At 38.8% G+C, this 24,516-nt stretch overlaps 1 protein-coding gene across 1 annotated transcript; it reads left to right on the forward strand.

Moving 5' to 3' along the window:
• Positions 1-36: 36 nt before the first annotated feature.
• On the forward strand, positions 37-24,154 carry LOC122660839 (caffeic acid 3-O-methyltransferase-like). The gene is made up of 8 exons (XM_043856090.1): positions 37-44; positions 110-113; positions 7,699-7,710; positions 13,932-13,936; positions 21,972-22,359; positions 22,849-23,159; positions 23,282-23,346; positions 23,801-24,154. Exons 1-8 carry the CDS (start codon positions 38-40, stop codon positions 24,095-24,097), a joined length of 1,089 nt encoding a protein of 362 aa, XP_043712025.1. The 5' UTR covers position 37; the 3' UTR covers positions 24,098-24,154.
• Positions 24,155-24,516: the final 362 nt, after the last annotated feature.

Below are 24,516 nucleotides of genomic sequence, written 5' to 3' on the forward strand. Positions count from 1 at the left end.
TGGAATAAGAGGAAAACATCTTCAGATCACCACAAATATGTCTTGTGGCACCGGTATCCAATACCCAATCTTTTAGTTTTTTCAACCAAATTTGCTTTCGTGACCATAGCAATAAAGACATTGTCTTCAACTAGGTTCACATTTTCAGAATTTTTCTTCCTGAACCGACAATCTTTCTTGAAGTGTCATAGCTTACCACACACAAAATAAGTAAGTTTCTTCTTCTTGAAAGAAGGCTCATCATTGTCTTGACGATTCTTTCTTTTCTTGTTTTGTTTGTTGGTCTCTACCAAGTTCGCTTTTAGGTGTCTTTCCTCAAGGTCTTTTTCACCCTTGTCCTTGTGCCGGTTCTTCTCCTCAATTTTGATCCTTACAATCAATTGGTCTAGAGTCAACTCCGTCTTCTTGTGTTTCATAGACCCCTTAAAGACATCCCAAGAAGATGGAAGCTTTTCAATCAAGGCACCGGTCACAAATTCTTCCGGTAGAACCATCTTTTCCTTTGCTAGCTTTCCAACCAAAATTTAAAATTGATCAATTTGGTTTGAGACGGTGTCACTATCTTTTATAGCAAAGTTTAGAAAGTTAGCCACCAAGTACTTCCTTGAACCAGCATCCTCAAGAGAGTACTTTTTTACCAATGCATTCCAAATCGAACATGCATACTCCAAAGAACTATACACATGGTATAGGTCATTTGATAATGCATTCAAAATCTGATTCTTGCACTGGTAATCCGCTTGAATCCAAGCCACCTTTTTGCCCTCCTTTTCAGGATCATTACTTTTTTTCGGTATGGGTTCAGTCAAGGAAAATACCACCCCAATTTGGACTAATGCAAACAACATCATTTGCCTCCATCGTTTAAAGTTTTGACCTCCAAACTGTTCGATCTTGTCAAATTCAGAGATAATCCTCATCTTACCCAAATCCGGGATAAGCACCGTCACCGACGGGATAACATTGGTGGGAATTGAGTCAACGGTAGGGAAAAGAGGAATCTCCTTACCATTGCGGCTAACAGGAACTCCGCCTTCTTGGTTGTTGATTGCTCTTTCAATACTGGTGTTTGAAGGATTTTCTTTATTGGCAGCTCCATCAGCGGTGTTGTTGTTCGAAGCATCACCCTTGTTGCTTACAACTCCAAGATCAGCCATGAGATCTTATAATATATATTACCTTAAACTTGTTGGGTAATTGTATTACAATTCCTTACAAATAATTGAAACAACACGAATTGCACTACAATAGATTAAACAGTAGAAACTAGGCTTGACCTTTGGCTGAAATGAGAAGACCAAAGTTTGGATTTGATGTAGAACCACACCCACAACAACTTGAACAAGCTTAAGGTTGAGTCACACTTGTGGTGCTGCCTTTAAGGTAATTGATGCCTCCTACTGCCAAGGAGTGTCCTGCACCACTACCCCAAGATAAAACAACCTCCAACTAGAAGATGAAGCAGTCCTTCTAGTCCCTTGAAGGAGCCAAGAGCTTCAACACAGCAACCCTCTAACACACTTAGAAGAAAAGAGAGAGAGAGAGAGAATAATACTCTTAGTGATTGCTAAGTATGGGCATGAACATGTATCCAAAGATATCTCTTACAAAGCAATTGGTTGGGTTTATATAGGCCCAAGACCAATCCTTGCATTCCCTTGGAATTTCCAAGAATAACCATCCACTTATGACCAAATTGAAGAATAAGATTTATGGACATGAATTGGAAGTTAATTCCAAATTCATGGTCATTCTCCACTAAGGATCATGAATAACCTTAGAATTCATTCATTCTCCACTAAGACCATAAAGGCCTTAAAACCCCATAAATGGTCATTCTCCACTAAGGACCATAAAGGCTTTAATACCCCATAAAGGGAGAGACATCACTTATGGCCATGAATTGAGAAATCAATCTCATTCAATATCTTTGACCCACCTTCCCACTCATGATAGTGACCATGAATAGACTTTAGGGTACCCATAGAATGTTACAACTTTTGGAATTACTTCTTTGATCACATGGGTCCCACACCATAACAAAGCAATCAAAACATTTTGAAACTTAAAATAAAATAAAATATATATTAAATATATTTTAAATCTAACATCCTTGCAAAACCCGACCAAAAGTCTATATCACTATGCATAACACCGCTGCCCCATGGAGGACAGCAGTGATGCATGCTCAGTAGAAAAAAAAAAAGGGATGTAAAATCACCAAAATAATAAAATGAGAATTTTTGTATTGAGCTTAAGGCTTAAGGTGTAATCCTATCACCAGACCATGCTCCAGTAACCCTGTAAAATTCTTAGAATACCCCTTGCTCACAAGCTTTGCCATTTGAAGCACTTCCACTGAAGGTGCCACTTGGTGGTTCTCGGTGTCTGGTTCTACCCATCCAAGGATACACAAACTGAGCCAAGACTCTTCCACGTTCAAAGGGTGGCCCCCTTCACTGTCATTATTTTATTTATTTGGATTTTTCTAGTGAAAATATGCTATTTTAGGTAAGGTATTTGTAAAAAATACTTTCTGAATTCTAAAAAAACTGAAAAAATGACATCATATGTGTCATACCATGCTAGATGTCCACTGATTTTCCTGAGGGCCGAATGTTTTGATTTTGGACATTTTCCCCCTCAAGCTATTTTAAGGATTTTCAAAAACCGAACCCTTAGGGCTTGATTTGGGTTCTTTTTGTTTTTGTTTTTTTAATTTCTAAAGTTAAGGATTATATCTGACTTAGCATATGTGTGCTTTGTTTTGGATCCATTTGGCCTCCAGATTCGGATTTTGCAATCTTCTATGTTTTCCCTCATAATAGTATTTTAGTAATTATGCTTTTCATGTGAAAAATGCTGGAAAATGCATAGGGAGTTTATGTATGATGTGATTACATTTATTCTGATGTTTAAGACCATTTCCAAGTGAGTCCTAATATTTTATTCTATTTTCTTCCCACTTTAGGTTATTTTGGCAATTTCCCCTCAAGAATCTAAAAAAATATAAAAATTGTTGTTATAGCAAACACCAAAGAAAATCACGAAAAAAGACAAGAACAAAGCAAAAGAACACAGAGATATAACGTGGTTCACACACCAGTATGGTGTGCTACATCCACGGGCGAAGACGAAGATGATTCACTATGCAACTCGGAGAAAGGATTACAATGGAACTTTCAAGAACACCCAAATCGGTGCTGCTGCTCTCTCTCAGAAACCCTAGAACGAAAACCCCAAATCTTACTCTGTCTTTACATTAAAGCGGGTAAGGAACATAAATACTCCTCCATCGGATCCGGGTCGATCCATCGAGTCGGGTCGAACCGGCACCCCCAACGAGATCAGTGACGATAGGCCCAAGCCCTCTGCTACCATCATAGATCTCAGAAAAAGTTCCATTCGGGTTGCCACCAAAAATGTCGGAGCGGATCATTCTTCGAAACGGGTCCAAGAATTCGAGACATACATAACAATTGTACTTTTTTTTGGGTGAATAATTTTTTTTTAATTGTTCACTATTTTTAACACTGTGTTAGGATACATTACACTGATTTGAAGTGTTAATGCATGCTTTGATCATTTTTAGTGATTTAATTAGGTGCATTTATTAGATGTATTTCTCATATTAAGATATTAAGGGCATTTCGGTAATTTACTGATTTATTTCCCAAGAAATATGAAAGATCCCCAAAAATCACGTGAGTTGCTTTTTATACATTACATCATGTTTGAAGTGATTTTGAAAAATTTCCATGCATGTGCAATTGTGCATGTCGTCTCAAGGTACCATGTATAAAACTGCATTTCTCCCACTAGTGGCATTTTGGTAATTTACCGACATTGGGGTACAATGAGATTTCAACTTTGACAAACTTCTTTTTGGGCATATAAAAGTGTTTCAAAGTTTGTTTAGGCATTGTAGAGGCCCCTCTTGGAAAAGCAGTGTTTTTGGCCAACCTTTGCCACTTAGATCCTTCGGGGCCTTTTGGTAATTTTACCAAAATTTTACAAATATTCTACCCCTCTGTTACATGATTTTGATGCCATCAAGGTGTATTTTTGTCATTCTTGAGCATCTAGGTAAGATTCCATGTATTTTCTTGCATTTGGCTCTTTTAGGACAATCTCAGCATTTTACTAGTTATTGTATTTGTCACAATTTATGTTCGCTATGCTAAACCTAGTTTGGGTTTTAATCACTCTTGTGTAGTTGACAGTAGAGTTAGGGCTTTTTGCTCATGGTAAAATGCATCAATTAGATCAACTAGGTTGCATAATGTACTAAATCACCTAATTTATGATTAATAATTAGGATTAAGGCATTAATTTCAATTAGATTAAATATCCTCATAAGTTTCAATCAAGAAAATTTCAAACCTTTTGAATTAGATTAATCAGGTTCATAACATGTATAAACAACAAGTAAACAACTAGTGCATTGTCTGGGAAGACCGGTCGGGCGTTCTGGGGTTGCCTAACACCTTCCCCAAACGTAACCTGACACTTATCGAGAGATCTAGGGCAAACCATCCATTGAGTCTTGGAATTAACTAAGTACCTCTTCTACGAAAGAGAGACACCATTTATGGGTCTTATACATGTCCTAATCTAGACCGTGACTCCATTTTTTATTTTTTATTAGTTTACTCTCTTACAAAAGAGAGGGTATCACTGTGAGGCATTAGATAGTAAGTCCATTGCCCTTTTTTCCCTCAGTGTATTGCTAGACACCCTCCATCCTGTATATCTACAATATGATTTATATATGTTCATACATATAAGGATGTGACTCATCCAAGAGTCTTGCTCGTATGTTAAAGGATGTGTCGATTGATAGAGCCACGTCATCATAGACAATTAGAATTGTAACAACCCATGTGGACAGTTAGAGGAACCATGTGGATAGTTAGTCAATTATATTTCTGGTTATTTCTTGTAATATAAATATGTGTAATCTGCACCTTATATAATATGACAAAACACAAACTTCTTCATGGTAATCAGAGCCTTTTGGCACCGACGAGCTCTCTTGTCTATAACGGTCTAGTTTTCTTCTGGTTTTTGTCTTGTCGTTGTGCTTTCATGGCATCTTCTTCTACAGCTACTAGTTTTGTTTCTGAGGTGGTCTCTTCCTCCTCATTGATTACTCTGAATGTGTCTCCTCAGCTTCCATTGAAGCTCACTACCTCAAACCATATGCTTTGACGAACACAATTATTGCCATTATGGTGTGGATATAATCTCTTGGGATATATGGACGGATCATTTCCAAGGCCCTCCCTACCTGATCTGAAGTCTTCTTTCACAGTCCATCTTCTAGTTCTTCTCGATCTCGTCAACAATATCAAAATCTTCATATTAAGTCACATGGTTCTCCATCCAGTGATTGTGGTTCTCCTTCCTTTGCTAATCAGTCACGATCTACTTGTCAAATTTGCAATACTCATGGTCATATTGCTTCTTAGTGATCACAAAGGTTCAATCATGCGTTTCTGGGCATGGCTACATCCTCCATTTGTTTTTCATCTTGGCTATTAGATTCTGGTTCTAATAACCATACTACCACAGATATTAGCAACTTGGCCGTTAGTACACCTTACACTGAGCTTGATCAGATCATAGTAAGGAATGCCAAGGTCTGTCTATTTCCCATTCTGGATCCTCTGAATTTGTGACTCCTTCTAAGTTTTATAGACTTCAAACATTCTATGTGTTCCATCTATTCACTGTAACTTGTTGTTTGTGAATCGTTTTACCATAAAAAAAAAAATTGTCTTCTTTGAGTTTCATGCTCTTTTCTATTTTTTGTCATTAAGGATTGCCAGATGGGGAGGATCTTGTTTCAAGGCCTGAGTGAAAATGGCCTCAATCCCATGCCGAAGTCATTTGTTTCTTCTCGTTCTTGTACCTTCACAAGTATTTAAGCTCCAGCTGTAGACTGGCATAACCGACTTGGACATCCAACTCTCAAACTAGTACATTCCATCCTTCATCAATTTCAACTTCCTGTTACTATTAACTTGGATGTTCTTTGTGATGCATGTCAGTGATCAAAGAGTCATTGCCTCCCTTTTCAGCTCTCATCTTCTATTAGTTCTGATCCTTTGGAGCTTCTTCATGACTAGGGGGGTGCTGCTCCAGTTCTTTCTTTAGATAAAAAACGCTACTATGCCGTGTTTGTAGATGATTCCAGTCATTATAACTAGAGGTATCCCATTTCAAGGAAATCTGATATGTTTTCTGTTTTCATTACTTTTAACGCTCATGTTGAGACATTTTTTTTTTTGTTGCAAAATAAAATCTATCCAATTTGATGGGGGGAGGGGAATTCCAGAAGATGTATCCTTTTCTTTGTTTACATGGTATTTCACATAAAATTTCATGCCCACACACTCAGACACGAAATGGTCTTGCCGAGAGAAAGCATAGACATATAATTGAAACTGGCCTTGCACTCTTGTACCATGCACATTTACCCTCTAAGTTTTGGTCACATGCATTTCTTTTAGCTGTTTACTTAATTAATCGACTTCCTTCTCCAGTTACTTGTAATATAAACCCATTGCAATGTCTATTTGTGATGTTTCCTGATTATATCTTTTTACGCACATTCGGATGTCTATTTGTGATGTTTCCTGATTATATATTTTTACGCACATTCGGATGTTTATGCTATCCATGGCCACATCCATATTCTCAGCATAAGTTGGATCCTCAGTCTACATCTTGCTTATTTCTTAGGTATTTACTTACTCATCGCTGATATAAGTGTTATGATTTCACAATAAGTAAGCTGTACATTTTGCGGCACGTTGTGTTTGACGAATTTATGTTTCCATTTCGTTCTATTTCCATAGAGTCTAAGTAATTATATGATACCCGTGAAAATTCAGGTTTCTCCGGTTCCATTAGTATCATAGTTTCTAAATTTTTAAGCGAATCAAGATCAAGGAAAGGAAGTCTTCGAATCACTGACTCAAATCCATTGTCGAATTCTACTCAGCGGAATATGGAGGTACTTATGGCAGAACGAGTTGATCTGGTCTTTCACAATAAAGCGATAGATGGAACTGCCATGAAATGTGAAGGGCTTGCACTAAGATTTCCGGATGAATGGGGTGGGGTATTAGCATATCTGACACATAATTTAAATGTGTCTCTTCACCTTTACTTGCCACCAATTCTTGGTTTTCTTCTTCTCCTCCTATATTGCTACCTTGGTCATGTTCTGTGACACAACCTTCGTAAACCCAACACAATCAGTCTTCACCGGACCAACAAAGTCAGCCTTCACAGGCCTATTCTCCAATACATTTGATGTTTCAACAACCCATCAATCAGTCTTCTAATATTTAATACCCTATTCAGGCCCAACAACAATCTCCACTTAATTATGGGTTCTTATTGGGTCAGTCCCCCTTGGCTCACTGACCAACACATCTAGTACCTTAACAGCCCATCACTCAGCCTTCTCTTGTTTCACGTCCTACCAAAGTCCAACACAATAACTCCAACATATTGGGTAATTTGCCTTCTAACTCGCCATTGTTTGAGTTAAAATAAAACCGCAAGCGTACGGGTCAATCGTAGCTACGGGTCGAACACGAGGAGATATATGCCACTCTATTTAACTAGCTTAAAATTAATGCAAAGTGAACCAAATTAAAGTGTTAAATTAAACTAATTAAACTAACAAAAATCAATGCATCCTAACTCATGAGCATCTAACAAAATTAAGGGATTAAATCGACGTCCTAACATATGAGCATCTAACCTATCAAACTAAAGCGAATTGAAAGGAATAAAAATGTTGCCACACATACTAATCACATAAAAAGAAATAAGGGAATAAAAATGCATTCACAAACCACAACCATATAAAATTAAAATAAAAGAAATAGAGGGAGAAGAAGAAGAAGATACAGCGAGATAGAGGAGATGGAGAATGAGATTGAGAGTTTAGATAGTAAAACCTGGATGTGCTTGCATGAATGTCATTGAAAAGCTTGAATACTTGCATAAACTTACCATGACCTCCTCTTCTAAATCTTCAAGTCTTGTCAGCAACTTAAGAACTTAGACTAGAAGGCTTAAAACCTAAACTAGAACTAAGAAATTACAACCCAATTGAAGACTTAAATTGAAATTAAAGCATAAACTAAACCTATTATAACCATTAAATGAAAATAAAAAAAGGCAAACTAGAACTTAGAAAAGCCAAAAATCACAAATTAGAAGGAGAAGAAGAGAAGAAATTTCACTAAGTGAATGAGCAAAATTTACAAGAGAGCTAGGGGGTATTTATAAGGGAAAGGGGAGAAGAGAGAAGAGGGAAGTGTAGGAGAAATATTCCCTAAGAAAAGAGAATATTCTCTTCTCCTTCCTCCTTTACATTGCCTTGAATCCCAAGAAAAAAGAAAAAAAAATTGAAAGAGGGAGAGAAAAGAATATTGTTTACATAAACCTTCTATTTCTAGAAAAGTAAATTTCTAATTCTAACTTGTGCTTCCTTTTCTTTGTAGATATCTTCTCCAAGCAATAAAATCAAAGCATCTTTGATTTTTCAACCTTCCATAGATGAGAAAATATCTATCAAAATAAATCTATCCCAAGTGAAATTTTAGGAATGCCCTTGAAAAGTTGGAGGAGAGAGAGCGAGTGATGACTAGGATTTCACTCAACCAAATAACAAAATCCCCAATGTGTCCTCTAAAAATCGTGGGGCATTAAATGCAGCCCATAAAAATCGTGGACACCTTGTGGGCCTTTAAAATTAATGGAATCTAATGGCAATGTGGGTCCCTCCATGTGGGTAGCAGTCCTTCTCTCTCTTCAAGAATGTAAAATTGCCAAAACGGCCCTGTACTTGCAGTAGATCTCCACCATTACTTAGAAATATCTTCTATAATGTCAAAAATGTCCTTGGGTAATGGTAGACTGACTATGGGCTTGCACTACAACTCCTTTCTGACCCATTATCCTTTATTGGGCTAAAAAAAATAATCAACGTACTGTACGGTGGGCTAGACGAATGCGTACTTGCGTTCCATCACGTCCAACTTGCTCCAAATTTAGTCTTCTTTACAGCCATGGAAGGAAAAATGACAACTTTACGTGTAACTTGGGACATGCAGCTCCCGATAGTCTAGAATAGCCCAAAACCTGAAAAACACAAGAAAGCACCAAAGTAACTCTGTCCAATGTGGTAAAATGTATGCTTTATGCCCTAAGATTTCACACGTAAATGTGCTAATCAGATTCCCCCACACTCGAACATTATTTGTCCTCAAGTAAAGCAAAAAGAAAAACTAACCTAAAATGCAGAAAATCCTAACTCACTTTCGTAGGAATCACGGTTGCACTTAGCATGTGCAACAAGCCTTTCAACCCCTAGGTTACCCCTAGTGGACGAGTTGTGTCTCGTGGGTGTTTGCAGTGAATATACACCCAAAATTCAATAAATCGAAAAGAATGATGTAAATTTTTCTCATGGCATAAGTAAGATAGTGCACACAACCTCAAAGAAATACTCAACTAAAGATTAAGGAGCCAAAGGTTCCCCTATACTTGAATTTTATCACCCCACATCAATTCAAGTAACAAACATGCTTCAAGGTCAAGGGATCTCCTCATATTTTCTGAACACTACTCACCTTCAAGTAAACCACCATAGCACCGATGGAACCAATAGTTAGGCATTGAGTATTTTTGACCATACTTTCTTTTCCAGGCATTAAGGCAAAAGTTTTTTTTTTTCTTTCTCATCAACAAACTCTTTTTCTACTCCACTACTGTTCTCTGGATGACATGGTGGAGCATACATCAGACACCCAAATACTTGGTAGCTTTGTTTTTGCATGTATCCATATATAAGACATTGAGACATTGATGCAAGAGTTTTTTTTTTCAGTTTCCTTCCAAGGAATTTCGATCAAGTCACCCTGCTTCATGAGGCACAGTGCCCTGTCTAGTCCCAAGGAATTCCACTTTTCTTTCTGTTTCTCTCTTCTTTTTTTTTCATTCACTTTCACTTTCATGCCTTGCCACAAACAAATTGGTCTCAACTACTAGCCAAAATATCAAAGGGGTCCATAAACACATAGATGAATCTAACCATCAAATGAAGTAGCACTCATATTTTCAAACTCAATCCCCATCACCGGATACAAACCAACGACCATCCTTGAAAAGGGATATTTTTTATTATTTCGCATGCTAGGCACCTAATTCCCTCTCACTCTCGCTTTGCAAATGGAAGAGACTCATGCACATAACCAAAAACTACCGCCACAATCAAAATTCATAAAATTCACAATTAAAGTCCAACACCCCCCCCCACACTTAATTCATGCAGTGTCCTTAATGCATGCAGAAAAGAAAGAATAAGGACAAGGGAGGGGATACATACCAGGATATCAGGGGTCAAGGTAAAGAGGCTCATGGAGATCCATGACCTCTTCTACAAGTGGAGTGGGGATCTCAATGTATGGCTTCAATCTTTGGCCATTGACCTTAAATGTAGCACCCGTACTTGGATTGAGGACTTCAACAGCCCCATGATGATAAACTTTTTGAACAATATAGGGACCATCCCATCTAGAACGCAGCTTATCTGGAAAGATATGCAAACGAGAATTGTATAACAAAACTTTCTGGCCTACCTCAAAAGATTTTCTCAAAATGTGCCTATCATGGAAAGTCTTGGTTTTTGCCTTGTAAATCCGGGCATTCTCATATGCCTCATTCCTATGCTCTTCCAACTCAGATAGTTGGAGTTTCCTATGGGCACCTGCAGTGGGTAGGTCAAAGTTAAGCTTCTTGATAGCCCAAAAGGCCTTATGCTCAATCTCTACAGGTAAGTGACATGCCTTTCCATACACCAAACGGTACGGAGATTGGCCAAGATCGGTCTTGAAGGCTGTCCTATGGGCCCACAACGCATCTACCAATCGGTTAGACCAATCCTTGCAGTTCGGGTTGATGGTTTTCTCAATAATTTGCTTGATCTGCCTATTTAAAACCTCAACCTGGCCACTGGTCTGGGGATGGTAGGGTGTGGCCAACTTATGGACGACACCATACTTTCTCATGAGGGCCTCAAAAGGCCGATTATAAAAATGCTTGCCTCGATCACTAATGATAGCCCGGGGAGTACCAAAGCGGGAGAAGATGTTCTCCTTCAGAAATTTCACAACCACCTTGTGGTCATTGGTCTTACAAGCAACTGCCTCAATCCATTTGGACACATAGTCCACAGCAAGTAATATGTACAGGTTACCAAAAGAGTTAGGGAAAGGTCCCATGAAATCAATACCCCATACATCAAACACTTCAACCACTAGAATTGGGTTGAGGGGCATCATATTCCTCTTAGTGAAATGCCCTAAGGATTGGCACGAAGGACACGCCTTGCAATACGTAAAAGTGTCTTGAAAAAGAGTAGGCCAATAAAATCCACACTGTAAAACCTTGGCCGCAGTCTTATAAGGCCCAAAATGGCCTCCACAAGCCTGATCATGGCAAAAAGATAAGACAGATTATTGCTCATGATCAGGAACACATCTCCGGATTACCTGATCCGAACAAGTCTTAAAAAGATAAGGATCATCCCAAAAGAAATACTTAACTTGTGAAAAGAAACGATTCTTATCTTAGGTGGACCAATGTGCAGGTGTCACACTCGTAACCAGATAATTAACAATGTCAGCAAACCAAGGTTCGCTAGACACTGTCATCAGATACTCATCAGGAAAGTTCTCGTTGACTGGAGAGTCGACAGTCAAAGAATTAAGCAGCCGGGATATATGGTCTGCAACCAAATTCACACCCTTTCTTATCCCTAATTTTAAGATCAAATTCTTGTACCAAAAGGACCCACCTAATGAGGCAAGCCTTGGCATCTTTCTTCTGCACAAGATATTTGATAGCTGCATGGCCAGTATAAACAATCACATGTGATCCAACCAAGTAGGGCCTAAACTTCTCTAAAGCAAACGCAACAGCTAAAAATTCTTTCTTAGTGGTGATATAATTAAGCTGTGCATTATTAAGAGTCCTACTTGCATAATAATCACATGGGGCAATTTGTTGATTCTTTGCCCAAGAACAACTCCTATAGCAAAATCAGAGGCATCACACATAAGCTCAAATGAAACTTTCCAATTTGAAGCTTAAATAATGGGGGCTGAAGTCAAAGCTCTTTTCAATTGCTTAAAACTATCATGACACTCAGAAGAGAAATCAAATGGGCAGTCCTTTGCCAAAAGAGAGGTGAGAGGTCTAGTTATCTGGCTAAAATCCTTGATGAGTCTTCTATAAAAACCTGCATGGCCAAGAAAAGATCTAATGTCCTTCACACTCTTGGGTGGTGGTAAATTGGCAATAACGTCGACCTTAGATCTATCAACCTTTATCCCTTCTTTGATACAATGTGACTAAGAATTATGCCTTGCTTCACCATGAAGTGACACTTCTCCCAATTCAGGACCAAGTTCTTTTCTATGCATCTTTTAAGAACTAAAGAGAGATGATGCAAGCAATGAGAAAAGGTAGAGCCGTGAATAAAGAAATCATGCATAAACACCTCTAGGAAGTGCTCTACCATATCAAAAAAGATACCCATCATGCACCTTTGGAATGTAGCAGGGGCATTGCAAAGCCCAAAAGGCATACACCGGTAAGCAAAGGTTCCATAAGGGCATGTGAAAGTGGTCTTGTGTTGGTCCTCTAGAGCAATAGGGATTTGGTTATAGCCTGCATAACCATCAAGAAAATAATAATATTCATGACCAACTAGTCTCTCTAACATCTGATTAATAAAAGGCAAGGGGAAGTGGTCCTTCCAAGTTGTCGCATTCAATTTCCTGTAGTCAATGCACATTCTCCATCCTGTTTGGATACGGATTGGAATCAATTCATTATTGGCATTCTCAACTACAGTAACTCCTCCTTTCTTAGGCACAACCTGCATAGGACTCACCCATTGGCTATCAGAAATAGAATAAATGATGCCATGATCCAAGCATTTTAGGATCTCTTTCTTGATTGCCTCTTTCATCACAGGATTAGCCCTCCTTTGGGGTTTCCTAGAAGGTGTGGAACTCTCCATCAGATGTATATGATGTTGAACAATGGAGGGGCTAATACCTTTGATGTCAAATATGATCCAACCTATGGCTTCCTTATGGTCTTTTAGAAGCTTAATCAATTCTTCTTCCTGAATAGAAGTCAAATCAGAAGCAATAATAACAGAAAGGATATGATCATGTCCTAGGAAGACATACTTGAGGTTGGAGGGCAATGCCTTCAACTCTAATGTGGGGGGCTCAATAATAGAGGGTTGGGAATGAAAGTGGATAGAGGTCCAAGGGGCTCCAAAGGTGGTTGGATGCTCCAGACCTCAGATAAGGGAGTATCATCAACACCCTCTAATTCCTGCATACATTCTTGAAATCTCGAATCAAAATCAATCTCAAAGAATATATCAATATCATCGGGAAATCCTTGAAGCAGATGCACCTCTTCATCCATGTCAGGCTGCTTGCCCAACCTAAACACATTGAAGTCAACAGAATTATTGTCAAAAGATAATTTCATCGGACCATTCCTGCAATTGATTAAAGCATTACTGGTAGCTAGGAATGGTCTACCCAATATGATTGGGATTTGGTCTTTGAAGTTGGCAGTGGGTTGGGTATCTAAAATAATAAAATCCATAGGAAAAATAAATTCCCCAACCTTCAGCAGGACATCCTCAATCATTCCCTTAGGAACTTTAATCGATCGATCTGCAAGTTGAAGAGTAATTTTGGTTGGTTTCAGTTCTCTCAATCCTAGTTGTTGGTAGACATGAAAGGGTAAGAGGTTCACACTTGCACCAAGGTCCAATAAGGCATGATCAATAGTGGTATGACCTATAGTGTAAGAGATGGTGGGGCTTCCAGGATCCTTATACTTGGCTGCTACTGGCTGTGAGATTAGAGAACTAATGTTAGCAGCCAAGAATGCCTTTTTGGGCACATTGGTGGTCCGCTTTTGGGTGCATAAGTCTTTGAGGACTTTAGTATAAGCGGGGATCTGGGCAATGGCATCTAACAAGGGGATATTCACCTGAACCTGTTTGAACACATCCAATATCTTCTCTACAGAAGGAGACTTCTTGCTAACCAACCTATTTGGGAAAGTGGCAGGTGGGGTATAAATTCTTTCAGGGTTGGTCTTTTTAACTTCCTCAACAGAATCCTCTTTGGTTTTCTTAACCAAATCATCTGGAATATCTTCAGGTTCGTTAGACGAACCTGGAACAGTAGGCACTTCAATGGCCTCTTCAGAAGGGGGAGAGTCAACAAGAGTATGAGATGGTAAAGACTGAGGTGCACTAGCCTGTTGATACTCATGGCCACTCCTTAAAGCATAAACAACATTTACCTGTCTGGAGGGTCCTTGGTGCTGTTGGCCTTGTGCAACATTGGTTGGAGGAGCTTGGGTACCTTGCTGAATATGAACCTGATGCCTAGGATTTGGCTCAGGTTGGCTAGGTAACTTCTCTGTTTCCCTCTCATGTAGGATTGTGATAAGATGGGTGAGTTGTTTCTCCATGTTATTGTGGCTTGTCATGAGAAGAGTTATCTTGTTGTCCATCTCATTCAGTCTTGTTGCCTCTCCTGTATTGGTAAACCCTGGGGGTTGCTGATAAGGTGCAAGGAGAGGAGGCCTAGCAGAATTAATAGAAGGTCCTGGATGAGGACGAGGGGGAAAGGAGTTAGGAGACATTCCTTGGCTTTGTGGTACATAGTTGGCCTTTGGGCACCAAGTTGGCCTTGATGGTTAAAGTTGGATGGGCCTGCTTGGTTCCCTTGATTCCAGGAGAAATTGGGGTGATTTCTCTATCCTGGATGGTAAGTATTGCTATATGGGTTATTTTGGTAAAGGACACTTATATTCTCAGTGCTGGAATTGCCCACCAAGGTGTTGGGGCATTCCTCAGAAAGGTGTCCATGGGTTTGGCACCAACTGCATACCGATACATGGTTGACCTGGTTAACTGGATTAACTGGTATAGACTCTTTAAGAACTATGGACTCCAACCTTTTTATGAGGCTATCAAGTTTGGCCTCCTTGGCTGGCATACCCTCAATGAGATACCCCTTAGTGGTCCTTTCAGCCTCTTGGGAGGATTCCCATTCCCTAGTCTTATCAGCCAAGTTGGTTAAGAATGTCCATGCATCATTTTCCTCAGAAAAAGAAGTAAAGCCTACAGGACACATGGACTCTACAAGTTGCTTGGTCTGATAATCAATACCCTCATAAATAATTTGGCATAGCTACCACAAGTCGAAACCATGGTGAGGGCATGTTAAGAGGAGGTCCTTAAATCTTTCCATGAACTTAGAAAAGGACTCACGTGGTTTCTGTCTGAACTGGAGGATGTCACATTTAAACTTATTGGTCTTGTGAAGAGGGAAGAATTTTCTCAAAAAGACAATGGTGAACTCATCCCATGTATTAATGGAGTTTGTTGGCAGTCCATAGAGCCACTTCTTGGCCTGGTCTTTCAGGGCAAAGGGTATAAACCTAAGCCTAACTGCATCATCAGTCAAATTTTGGACCTTAATTAGAACACAGACCTCCTCAAATTCCCTAAGGAAGAGATACATCCTCATTAGCCATCCCATGGAAATGGGGTAGCATGCTGATGAAGTTGGTCTTGAGTTCATAGTTAGTCCCTGTAACAACAGGCAGACTAATGCATGAGGGCTGTGTAGCCCTGGTAGAGTAAAACCTATCCTTAAGAGTCTTGGGTTGTTGGTCACCCATGGTCAAAGGTGGGGTTAAGGGTAGTGGAGAAGGTGGTATTCTAATAAGACGATTAGATGAATCACGAGTCCACATCGTAGCCACCTAAACAAATATGAGGTCTCCTTTGAAAAATTAAAGAAAAAAATAAAAGACTTAAGGAAAAAAAAATACTAAAAATAAGAGGGAGCCCAAGGTAGATAGTGCATCTATCCCTTAAAAATCGAAACAATGGTTCCAAAGTTGTAAGGATGCCATATAGGTTGACAGCAAGGGAACCTGTATAGTCTTCTATAGCCACCTACGGGCTACTCCAAATGGATTCTGATGTAGAGTGGAGGACTTCTATATGTTTATATTTCAAACGCACTCACTATGTCGCTTTCCTGTTATCAAGAGTGGTCACCTCCAAAGATAAGTCACATGCCAATCCACCTAACCAAGTCAAGATGTAGCGTCATAGGTAACTTAATCCTATGAGGGACACCAAAAGATGGAGGGTTGAAGCATATGAAGGACTTTAGATTGGACGCACATTATTTGAAACAGAAGAGAAACAAGAAGAGGTTTTCAAAAACTGATTTTTTTTTTCAGAAAAAGAAGAGAAAATAATAAACTAAAACACTTTGAACTACTTAAAAATCAGATAAATAAAATGGACAATAATCTCCCTGGCAATGGCGCTAAAAACTTATTTGAGTCAAAATAAAACCGCAAGCGTACGGGTCCATCGTAGCTACTGGTCGAACACGAGGAGATATACGCCAATCTATTTAACTAACTTAAAAGTAATGCAAAGTGAACCAAATTAAAGTGTTAAATTAAAATAATTAAACTAACAAAAATCAATGCATCCTAACTCATAAGCATCTAACAAAATTAAGGGATTAAATCGGCGTCCTAACACATGAGCATCTAACTTATCAAACTAAAGCGAATTGAAAGGAATAAAAATGCAGCCACACATACTAACCACATAAAAAAAAATAAAGGAATAAAAATACATCGACAAACCACAACCATATAAAATTAAAATAAAAGAAATAGAGGGAGAAGAAGAAGAAGAAGATAGAAAGAGATAGAGGAGATGGAGAATGAGATTGAGAGTTTAGATAGTAAAACCTGGATGTGCTTGCATGAATAAAATTGAAAAGCTTGAATACTTGCATAAACTTACCATGGCCTCCTCTTCTAAATCTTCAAGTCTTGTCATCAACTTAAGAAGTTGGACTAGAAGGCTTAAAACCTAAACTAGAATTAAGAAATTACAACCCAATTGAAGACTTAAATTGAAATTAAAGCATAAATTAAACCTATTATAACCATTAAATGAAAATAAAAAAAGGCAAACTAGAACTTAGAAAAGCCAAAAATCATAAATTATAAGGAGAAGAAGAGAAGAAATTTCACTAAGTGAATGAGCAAAATTTACAAGAGAGGTAGGGGGTATTTATAGGGGAAAGGGGAGAAGAGAGAAGAGAGAAGTTTAGGAGAAATATTCCCTAAGAAAAGAGAATATTCTCTTCTCCTTCCTCCTTTACATTGCCTTGAATCCCAAGAAAAAAGAAAAAAAAAATAGAAGGAGGGAGAGAAAAGAATATTGTTTACATAAACCTTCTATTTCTACAAAAGTAAAATTTTAATTCTAACTTGTGCTTCATTTTCTTTGTAGATATCTTCTCCAAGCAATAAAATCAAAGCATCTTTGATTTTTCAACCTTCCATAGATGAGAAAATATCTTTCAAAATAAATCTATCCCAAGTGAAATTTCAGGAATGCCCTTGAAAAGTTGGAGGAGAGAGAGAGAGTGATGACTAGGATAGTGATGACTAGGATTCCACTCAACCAAATAACAAAATCCCCAATGTGTCCCCTAAAAATCGTGGGGCATTAAATGCAGCACATAAAAATCGTGGACACCTTGTGGGCCTTCAAAATTAATGGAATCTAATGGCAATGTGGGTCCCTCCATGTGGGTAGCAGTCCTTCTCTCTCTTCAAGAATGCAAAATTGCCAAAATGGCCCTGTACTTGTAGTAGATCTCCACCATTGCTTAGAAATATCTTCTATAATGTCAAAAATGTCCTTGGGTAATGGTAGACTGACTATGGGCTTGCACTACAGCTCCTTTCTGACCCATTATCCTTTCTTGGACTGAAAAGAATAATCAACTGTACGGTGGGCTAGACGAATGCGTACTTGCGTTTCGTCACGTCCAACTTGCTCCAAATTTAGTCTTCTTTACAGCCATGGAAGGAAAAATGGCAACTTTACGTGTAACTTGGGACATGCAGCTCCCGATAGTCTAGAATAGCCCAAAACCTGAAAAACACAAGAAAGCACCAAAGTAACTCTGTCCAATGTGGTAAAATGTATGCTTTATGCCCTAAGATTTCACACATAAATGTGCTCATCACATCTCCTTCACCTGTTCTTGCGCATTTATCCCGTGATGCTCTACCAGTGAAACCAACTTATTGTACTATTTTGTCATCCCATCCAATGACTACTCAGTCTCTCACCCGTTCTCTCCGGCCATTGTCTCATATGAATCTCACTGCTACTAAGCATCTGCTACTTGATTCTGTTGAACCAACCTATTATATTTAGGCCATGAGGTTTGCCCCTTGGCGAGCCATGAGGTTTGCCCCTTGGCGAGCCATGATGCAAGAAGAGTTTAATGCTCTTCTCAAGAATGATACTTGGACCTTGGTGCCTCCCTCCTCGTCATATAATGTTATTGGTTGTAAGTGGGTTTTTTTGACTAAAGCGACATTCTGATGGCTCAATTGAGCGCTACAAGGCATGACTTGTGGCCAAGGGTTTATATCAACGCCCCGGCCTTGACTTTGAACCTTTAGTCCCGTTATTAAACCGACAACGATTCATGTTGTGCTCTCTCTTGCTGTAACAAATGGATGGTCCTTGAACCAACTTGATGTGCAAAACAGATTTGTAATGAAACCACTAGATGAAACCGTATAAATGTTTCAGCCTCTCGGCTTTGTTGACACATCTCGGCCTGATTTTGTTTGCCATCTACAGAAATCCTTGTATGGTTTGAAACAACAGGCTCCAAGGGCTTGGTATACATGACTAAGTTCTTTCCTACTTTCTCAAGGATTTTAGTCTTACAAAATTGATACTTCTTTGATCATTTACATTAAGAATGCGATTGTTGCATATTTCTTGATATATGTCGATGATCTTCTTGTAACGGGTAACTTTGAAGCTGCCAATGGGGAGTTGGTTAATGATCTGTCTGAAACATTTGCCTTGAACGATCTTGGGTCCTTTCATTATTTTTTAGGTATCGAAAAAACAAGGTCTTCTACCGGCTTGTTTCTTAGTTAGCGAAAATATATTACTGACTTGCTTCAACACACGGACATGACTATTGCTAAACCTGTCTCTACTCTCTATCAACACTTTCCCTTACAACTTCATCTGGTACGACATTGGGTGATGGAGCTCTTCAATATCTCTTGGTGACCTGACCAGACATCATTACCCCTCTGATGTGCATTGGTTTGCTGTTAAACGCATTTTGTGTTATTTCAAATCCTCGGTTGATTATGGTCTTCTTTTTGTCTGAGCTGTCCCTTCTTCAATGCATCTAACCGCCTATTTTGACACAAACTGGGATGACTGCTAAGATGATCGCTAGTCTACCACAAGGTATTGTGTATTTCTAGGATCCCACTTGACCTCATGGTGTTCACGGAAACAACAAACGGTATCACGATCTTCCATAGAAGCCGAGTATCGAGCAGTTGGTGCAGTTGCTGTGAATTGATTTGGGTTCGTTCACTGCTTAAAGAACTTGGTGTCTATTTAGCTCATCCCCCAGTGATTTGGTATCACAATGTGGGAGCTATGTATCTCTCGCCTAACCCAGTTTTTCATTCCCAGACAAAACATAATGAGATAGATTTTCAATATGTTTCGACCAAGGATATGATCAAGTGGCAGATGTGTTAACAAAGAGCCTCTCTCGTGTTCGTTCTCTTTTTCTTTGTGGCAAACTAACAGTAGGTTCCCCTCCCGTCAACTTGAGGGGACCTAATAGAGCCACACCATCATAGGCAGATAGAATTGAAATAACCCAGTGGAAAGTTAGAGGAATCACGTGGATAGTTAGTCAATTATATTTTATGGTTATTTCTTGTAATATAATTATGTGTAATCTGCAGCTTATCTAATATGACAAAACACAAACTCTTTCATCTATAACTATACATAAACACACTATTTCCTTTATTATAAGACAAAAGGTTTCGTGCACGAGAGTCATGGTGCATGGCCGTGCCTGCAACTGTTGGATAGGGATGAGGGGTCGTGTACTGTATAGATCATGCCCATCCAACTGTTGAAAGCATGACCTTGCACCATGTATGATCGTGTACGAAAACTCTCCCCTTATTATAAATACTAGACCACTCAAAATGAAAAATACTCAAGCACCCACGTTACCTCGCCTCGCCTCAATTCTCTCCGCCATGTTGACAAAGACCAAGTAAAACAAAAAACAGGTACTTTTAAATAGAAATACTTATCTGTAACTTTTCAAGTAATTCATCGTAAGTGGTTGTGAATGACTGATTTTTCAACTTTTGAACCTTGATTTCTTAGCAACAAGTAAGGAAGATTTAGAAATAGAACCATATGACTTGATTAGTGAATCTTTAATTTTAAATTCATTTTAAAACGAACAAGATTATGGACGACAAAAGCCCAAGTACATGGCAAGGGCGACGCTAGATTCAAATTCCCCTGCTTCATTCATTCTTGACTAACCATTGAAGAGCACATCGCAAAGCCACAATTACTTCATTAGCAATGGTGGGCGCAATCGGGTTTGAATATAAAATTCACTTTATTTCTTAGTAAGAGTAGGGTGTACTCCGTTTACCAAAAAAAATAGAGTAGGGTGTACTCCATCACATTCAAATTTATAATTCCTTCTCTTTTATTTGGTAAGTAAGGTTAGGGTATACTCAATGCAAAGTTGACCGGGTCAGTTGAGATTCCCCATTCCTTACGCCATTGGAATCAATTCAGATCATCTACGGCGCAGGTGATCGTAGCGGTTTGTGTGGCGCAAACTGGGCCACGCGCACAATGACCGCCTTACCTCTGTTCGGACAAAGCGTTTGGGCAGCGGTAAGGTGGTCTTTGCATGCGCGGCTCAGTCTATGCCGCTCAGGCTGCTACAGGCAGCGCACTGTAGAGGATCTGGATCCAATGTCCACCTTCGATGATAAAAAAATAGATAAAGGTGTCAATCAGTCTGATTCATCCGGTTGAATTTGTTTCAATGTGGGAATGGGTGAATTCAAAACTAACCCAATAAAGAAATTAAGATTCGTTTCAATTTCGGTCTAGTTTGGATTCAATTTCTTTTTATCGATTTTTCTTACCAATCGGTTTGATATTGGCTTCACTCAAGTTTGGGCTCGATTTACGATGTATATATATATATAAACTTTTTTTTTTTAATGATTTTCAGGTCGTTATTAGTTTGGGTTCAGTTTTGGTCCGGTTTTTCATGTTTGGTACAGTTTTCAATTGGTCGATCCAGTGCGATTCAGTTTCCAAAGCCGGTACAATAAGCCTCGGTTTGTTTCACATTTTGACACCCCTACAAGTGGAAGTCCTCTTTTCCTTTCCAAAGGATATTCTAAAGTTTGATATTTAGTCCGATGAATCTCAATAAACTTCTTTCGTCATGAGAGTGTTTGTACCAAAAAATAATAATAATAATAATATTGAGGTTAGGGAATACGTCTCATGATATTTTTTTCATTCTTGGCTACTCGTCAAAACTAGCTTAATGTCGCCTTCACGGTTCTAAAAGGCGTCATGAGGGAGTGAGCACTCCAATCCTTACATGGACCATGAAACGGTCTTCAATCCCTTCAGTCACCATCGACATGAGACTATCTTAGTAGCCCATATATGAGGCTAGGTATTTACTAAAGAAAAAATGGACCTAGCTCTTGACTCTTTTTCAGTTCCTTGCGTGTGGTTTACTCGGCTGCGTGTTCTCTCTCTATATATATCTGTTGTGTAGTCCAAGCCATTATAGCCTGTGCGTGTGCAAAAATATATATTTGTGACTCGATAAGAAGAAACATGGCATCAGCAATAGCAAACCTGGGGCCCGAAGAATTCGACGAAGAAGAACAACTATGCTTATTAGCAGTACAACTAGCAACAGGATCGGTGGTTCATATGGTCTTGAAAGCTGCCATAGAGCTAAATCTGATACATATCATGGAAAGAGCTGGTCCAGAAAAACAACTTTCCTGTGTAGAGATAGCAGCTTTGCTCCCTATAAAGAACAACCCAGATGCCCCTGTTATGCTTGATCGTATCTTGCGTCTCTTAACCAGCTATTCCGTATTCACTTCCTCTCAATTCACTGGTGATGATGGTAAAGTTCAAAGGTTGTACGGTTTAGGACCTGTTTGCAAACATTTTGTTTCAAATGAAGATGGAGGTTGTTTGTCTCCTTTGGTTCACTTGACTCAAGATAAGGTCTTCTTGGATAGCTGGTTAGTCTTCCATAATTTGTTATTAATCCATTAATATGTACAATATTACTTTAGTGTTTGTTATGTGTGTCTTGAATTATTGTGTGCTTCGATCTGACATTTTTTGGTGGCGACCCTAAGGAGAAATTTTGTGAGATCTGCGATGGTAGCGGAGGTACAACCCGACTTGGAAGAGTATTACCATGTTTTATTGTCTTGTTGACTAAACAAGAGTGAGAAGAGTGATTTTGGGAATTTTCGTGTTAGGGTTTTCTAGGGAGAGTTTTTGCTGCAATTTTCAGTGTTTTTGAGAGATCTTCGATCCACTAATTTTCTTCATTACATAGTGAATCATTTTCAGCTTCGCCCGTAAGTGTATCACATCAAATTGGTGTGTGAACCACGTTAAAACTCTGTGTCATCCTTGCTTGAATCTTTTTTGTTTCATTGTGTTTCTTGGTATTTGCATTAACAGTGTTTTTATTCATCTTGACAACGTGAATATTGTAGGCACCACTTGAAAGATGCAATTCTTGAAGGAGGAGTTCCATTTAACAAAGCCCATGGAATGCCAGTCTATGACTATCTTGGCATGGACCCAAGGTTCAACCAAGTTTTCAATAAAGCAATGTCTATCACCTCCATCACATTATTGAAGCTAATAATTGAGGTTTATGAGGGATTTGACAATGTGAATGTGGTGGTTGATGTGGGTGGTGGAGTAGGGAAAACTCTTGAGTTGATCACTTTCAAACACCCTACCATTAAGGGTATTAACTTTGATTTAGCACATGTGATAGCTGATGCACCACCTTATCCTGGTAATATATTCTTATACAAATCATATATACTTCTTTCTTTCTTTCTTTTTTTGAACTTTCTATTTGAGTTTTATAAATGTTGAAGACAAAGGATAGTTTTTAACAATTTTGTTTATTGCCAGGGGTGGAGCATGTTGCAGGTGATATGTTTTTGAGTATTCCAAAAGGGGACATCATCTTTCTGAAGGTAAGCACATGTATATATATATATATATATATATATGCCTAGTTGAATGGTTCCTTTCATGACTTACATATATTCTCAATGAGAATATATGTTTCTTGTGGGGGAGTGTACTGCCCACGCAAAGACAAAGACGGGGTGAAATGACTACCCCGCTCCCATGAAAGGTGGAAATGACAGCTCACCTGATACTTTTGTGCATGCATAGGAGCCACGCTCTCTCATAGAAAATACTTCCCCTATTATTCAATGAATGAATGTTGTAGTTCATGACTTCCTTCATGGTTGTTAAATGTAAACCGAAATCGTTTATTGAAACCGTTTAATAAACATTAGGAGGATTTTGATTTCTTCCTACTTCATTCTGAATCAAAACAAATTGAACCATTTAACCCGAAACCAAACCATTTACCTCCCTTTAACTAATATTTTGTATGTTTCTTAAAACTGCTTGTAGACCGTACTTCATAACTGGGGTGATGAGCATTGCTTGAGTATATTGAAGAACTGCTATGAAGCCCTACCAAAAAATGGGAAGGTGGTTGTTATGGAGACGACTGTTCCAGAGATACCTGAGACTACTTTGCTAGCCAAAACTACACTTGGAATGGATGTGATTATGATGACACAACACATTGGAGGTAAGGAGAGGACTGAGAAGGAATACAAAGCCTTGGCAAATGGTGCTAGATTTAGTGGCGTTACAGTCGTCTTTCGTCTTGCTGCCTTCTCTGTCATGGAATTCTATAAATAGATATGTGAAAACCCTACGTACTCCACTGGTTGCAATAAAAGTTTATGTGCCCTAAGTGCATGGGTGTACTGCATGAGTTCCAACTCATCAAGCTAGCTATGCATGATAGACAATAAAATACATAAGGGCATGTTAGTCTTTATCATTTCTGTAATTCCTACTTATGGTATGTCTTTGAAGAAGTAAATGTTGAACCCATTTACACATATAATTTCATAGTATATTGTTCTTGGAGCAGTTTTTTTTTTTTTAATAGAGAATATATTCAACACTAAGCAAGATATAAAAGGGCCTCCTAACGCGTGGTGACGAAACCCTCGCTCGCTCGCTCTCAGTTTCTCTCCAATGATGCATTCCGGTATGGGAACAGCTGCCATTTACTAGTTTCATCTAACGAAAATCGAAGCATTTCCTAGGGT

The sequence above is a fragment of the Telopea speciosissima genome, chromosome 1, assembly GCF_018873765.1.
Source record: "Telopea speciosissima isolate NSW1024214 ecotype Mountain lineage chromosome 1, Tspe_v1, whole genome shotgun sequence".
In the NCBI taxonomy this organism is placed as follows: domain Eukaryota; kingdom Viridiplantae; phylum Streptophyta; class Magnoliopsida; order Proteales; family Proteaceae; genus Telopea; species Telopea speciosissima.

What these genes read in the sequence shown, in the direction of transcription:
- LOC122660839 (XM_043856090.1), top strand. An exon ending in AAGGTCTTCTTGGATAGCTG is followed by an intron (nt 22,360 to 22,848) that starts GTTAGTCTTCCA and finishes TGAATATTGTAG; the next exon opens with GCACCACTTGAAAGATGCAA. An exon ending in GGGACATCATCTTTCTGAAG is followed by an intron (nt 23,347 to 23,800) that starts GTAAGCACATGT and finishes AACTGCTTGTAG; the next exon opens with ACCGTACTTCATAACTGGGG.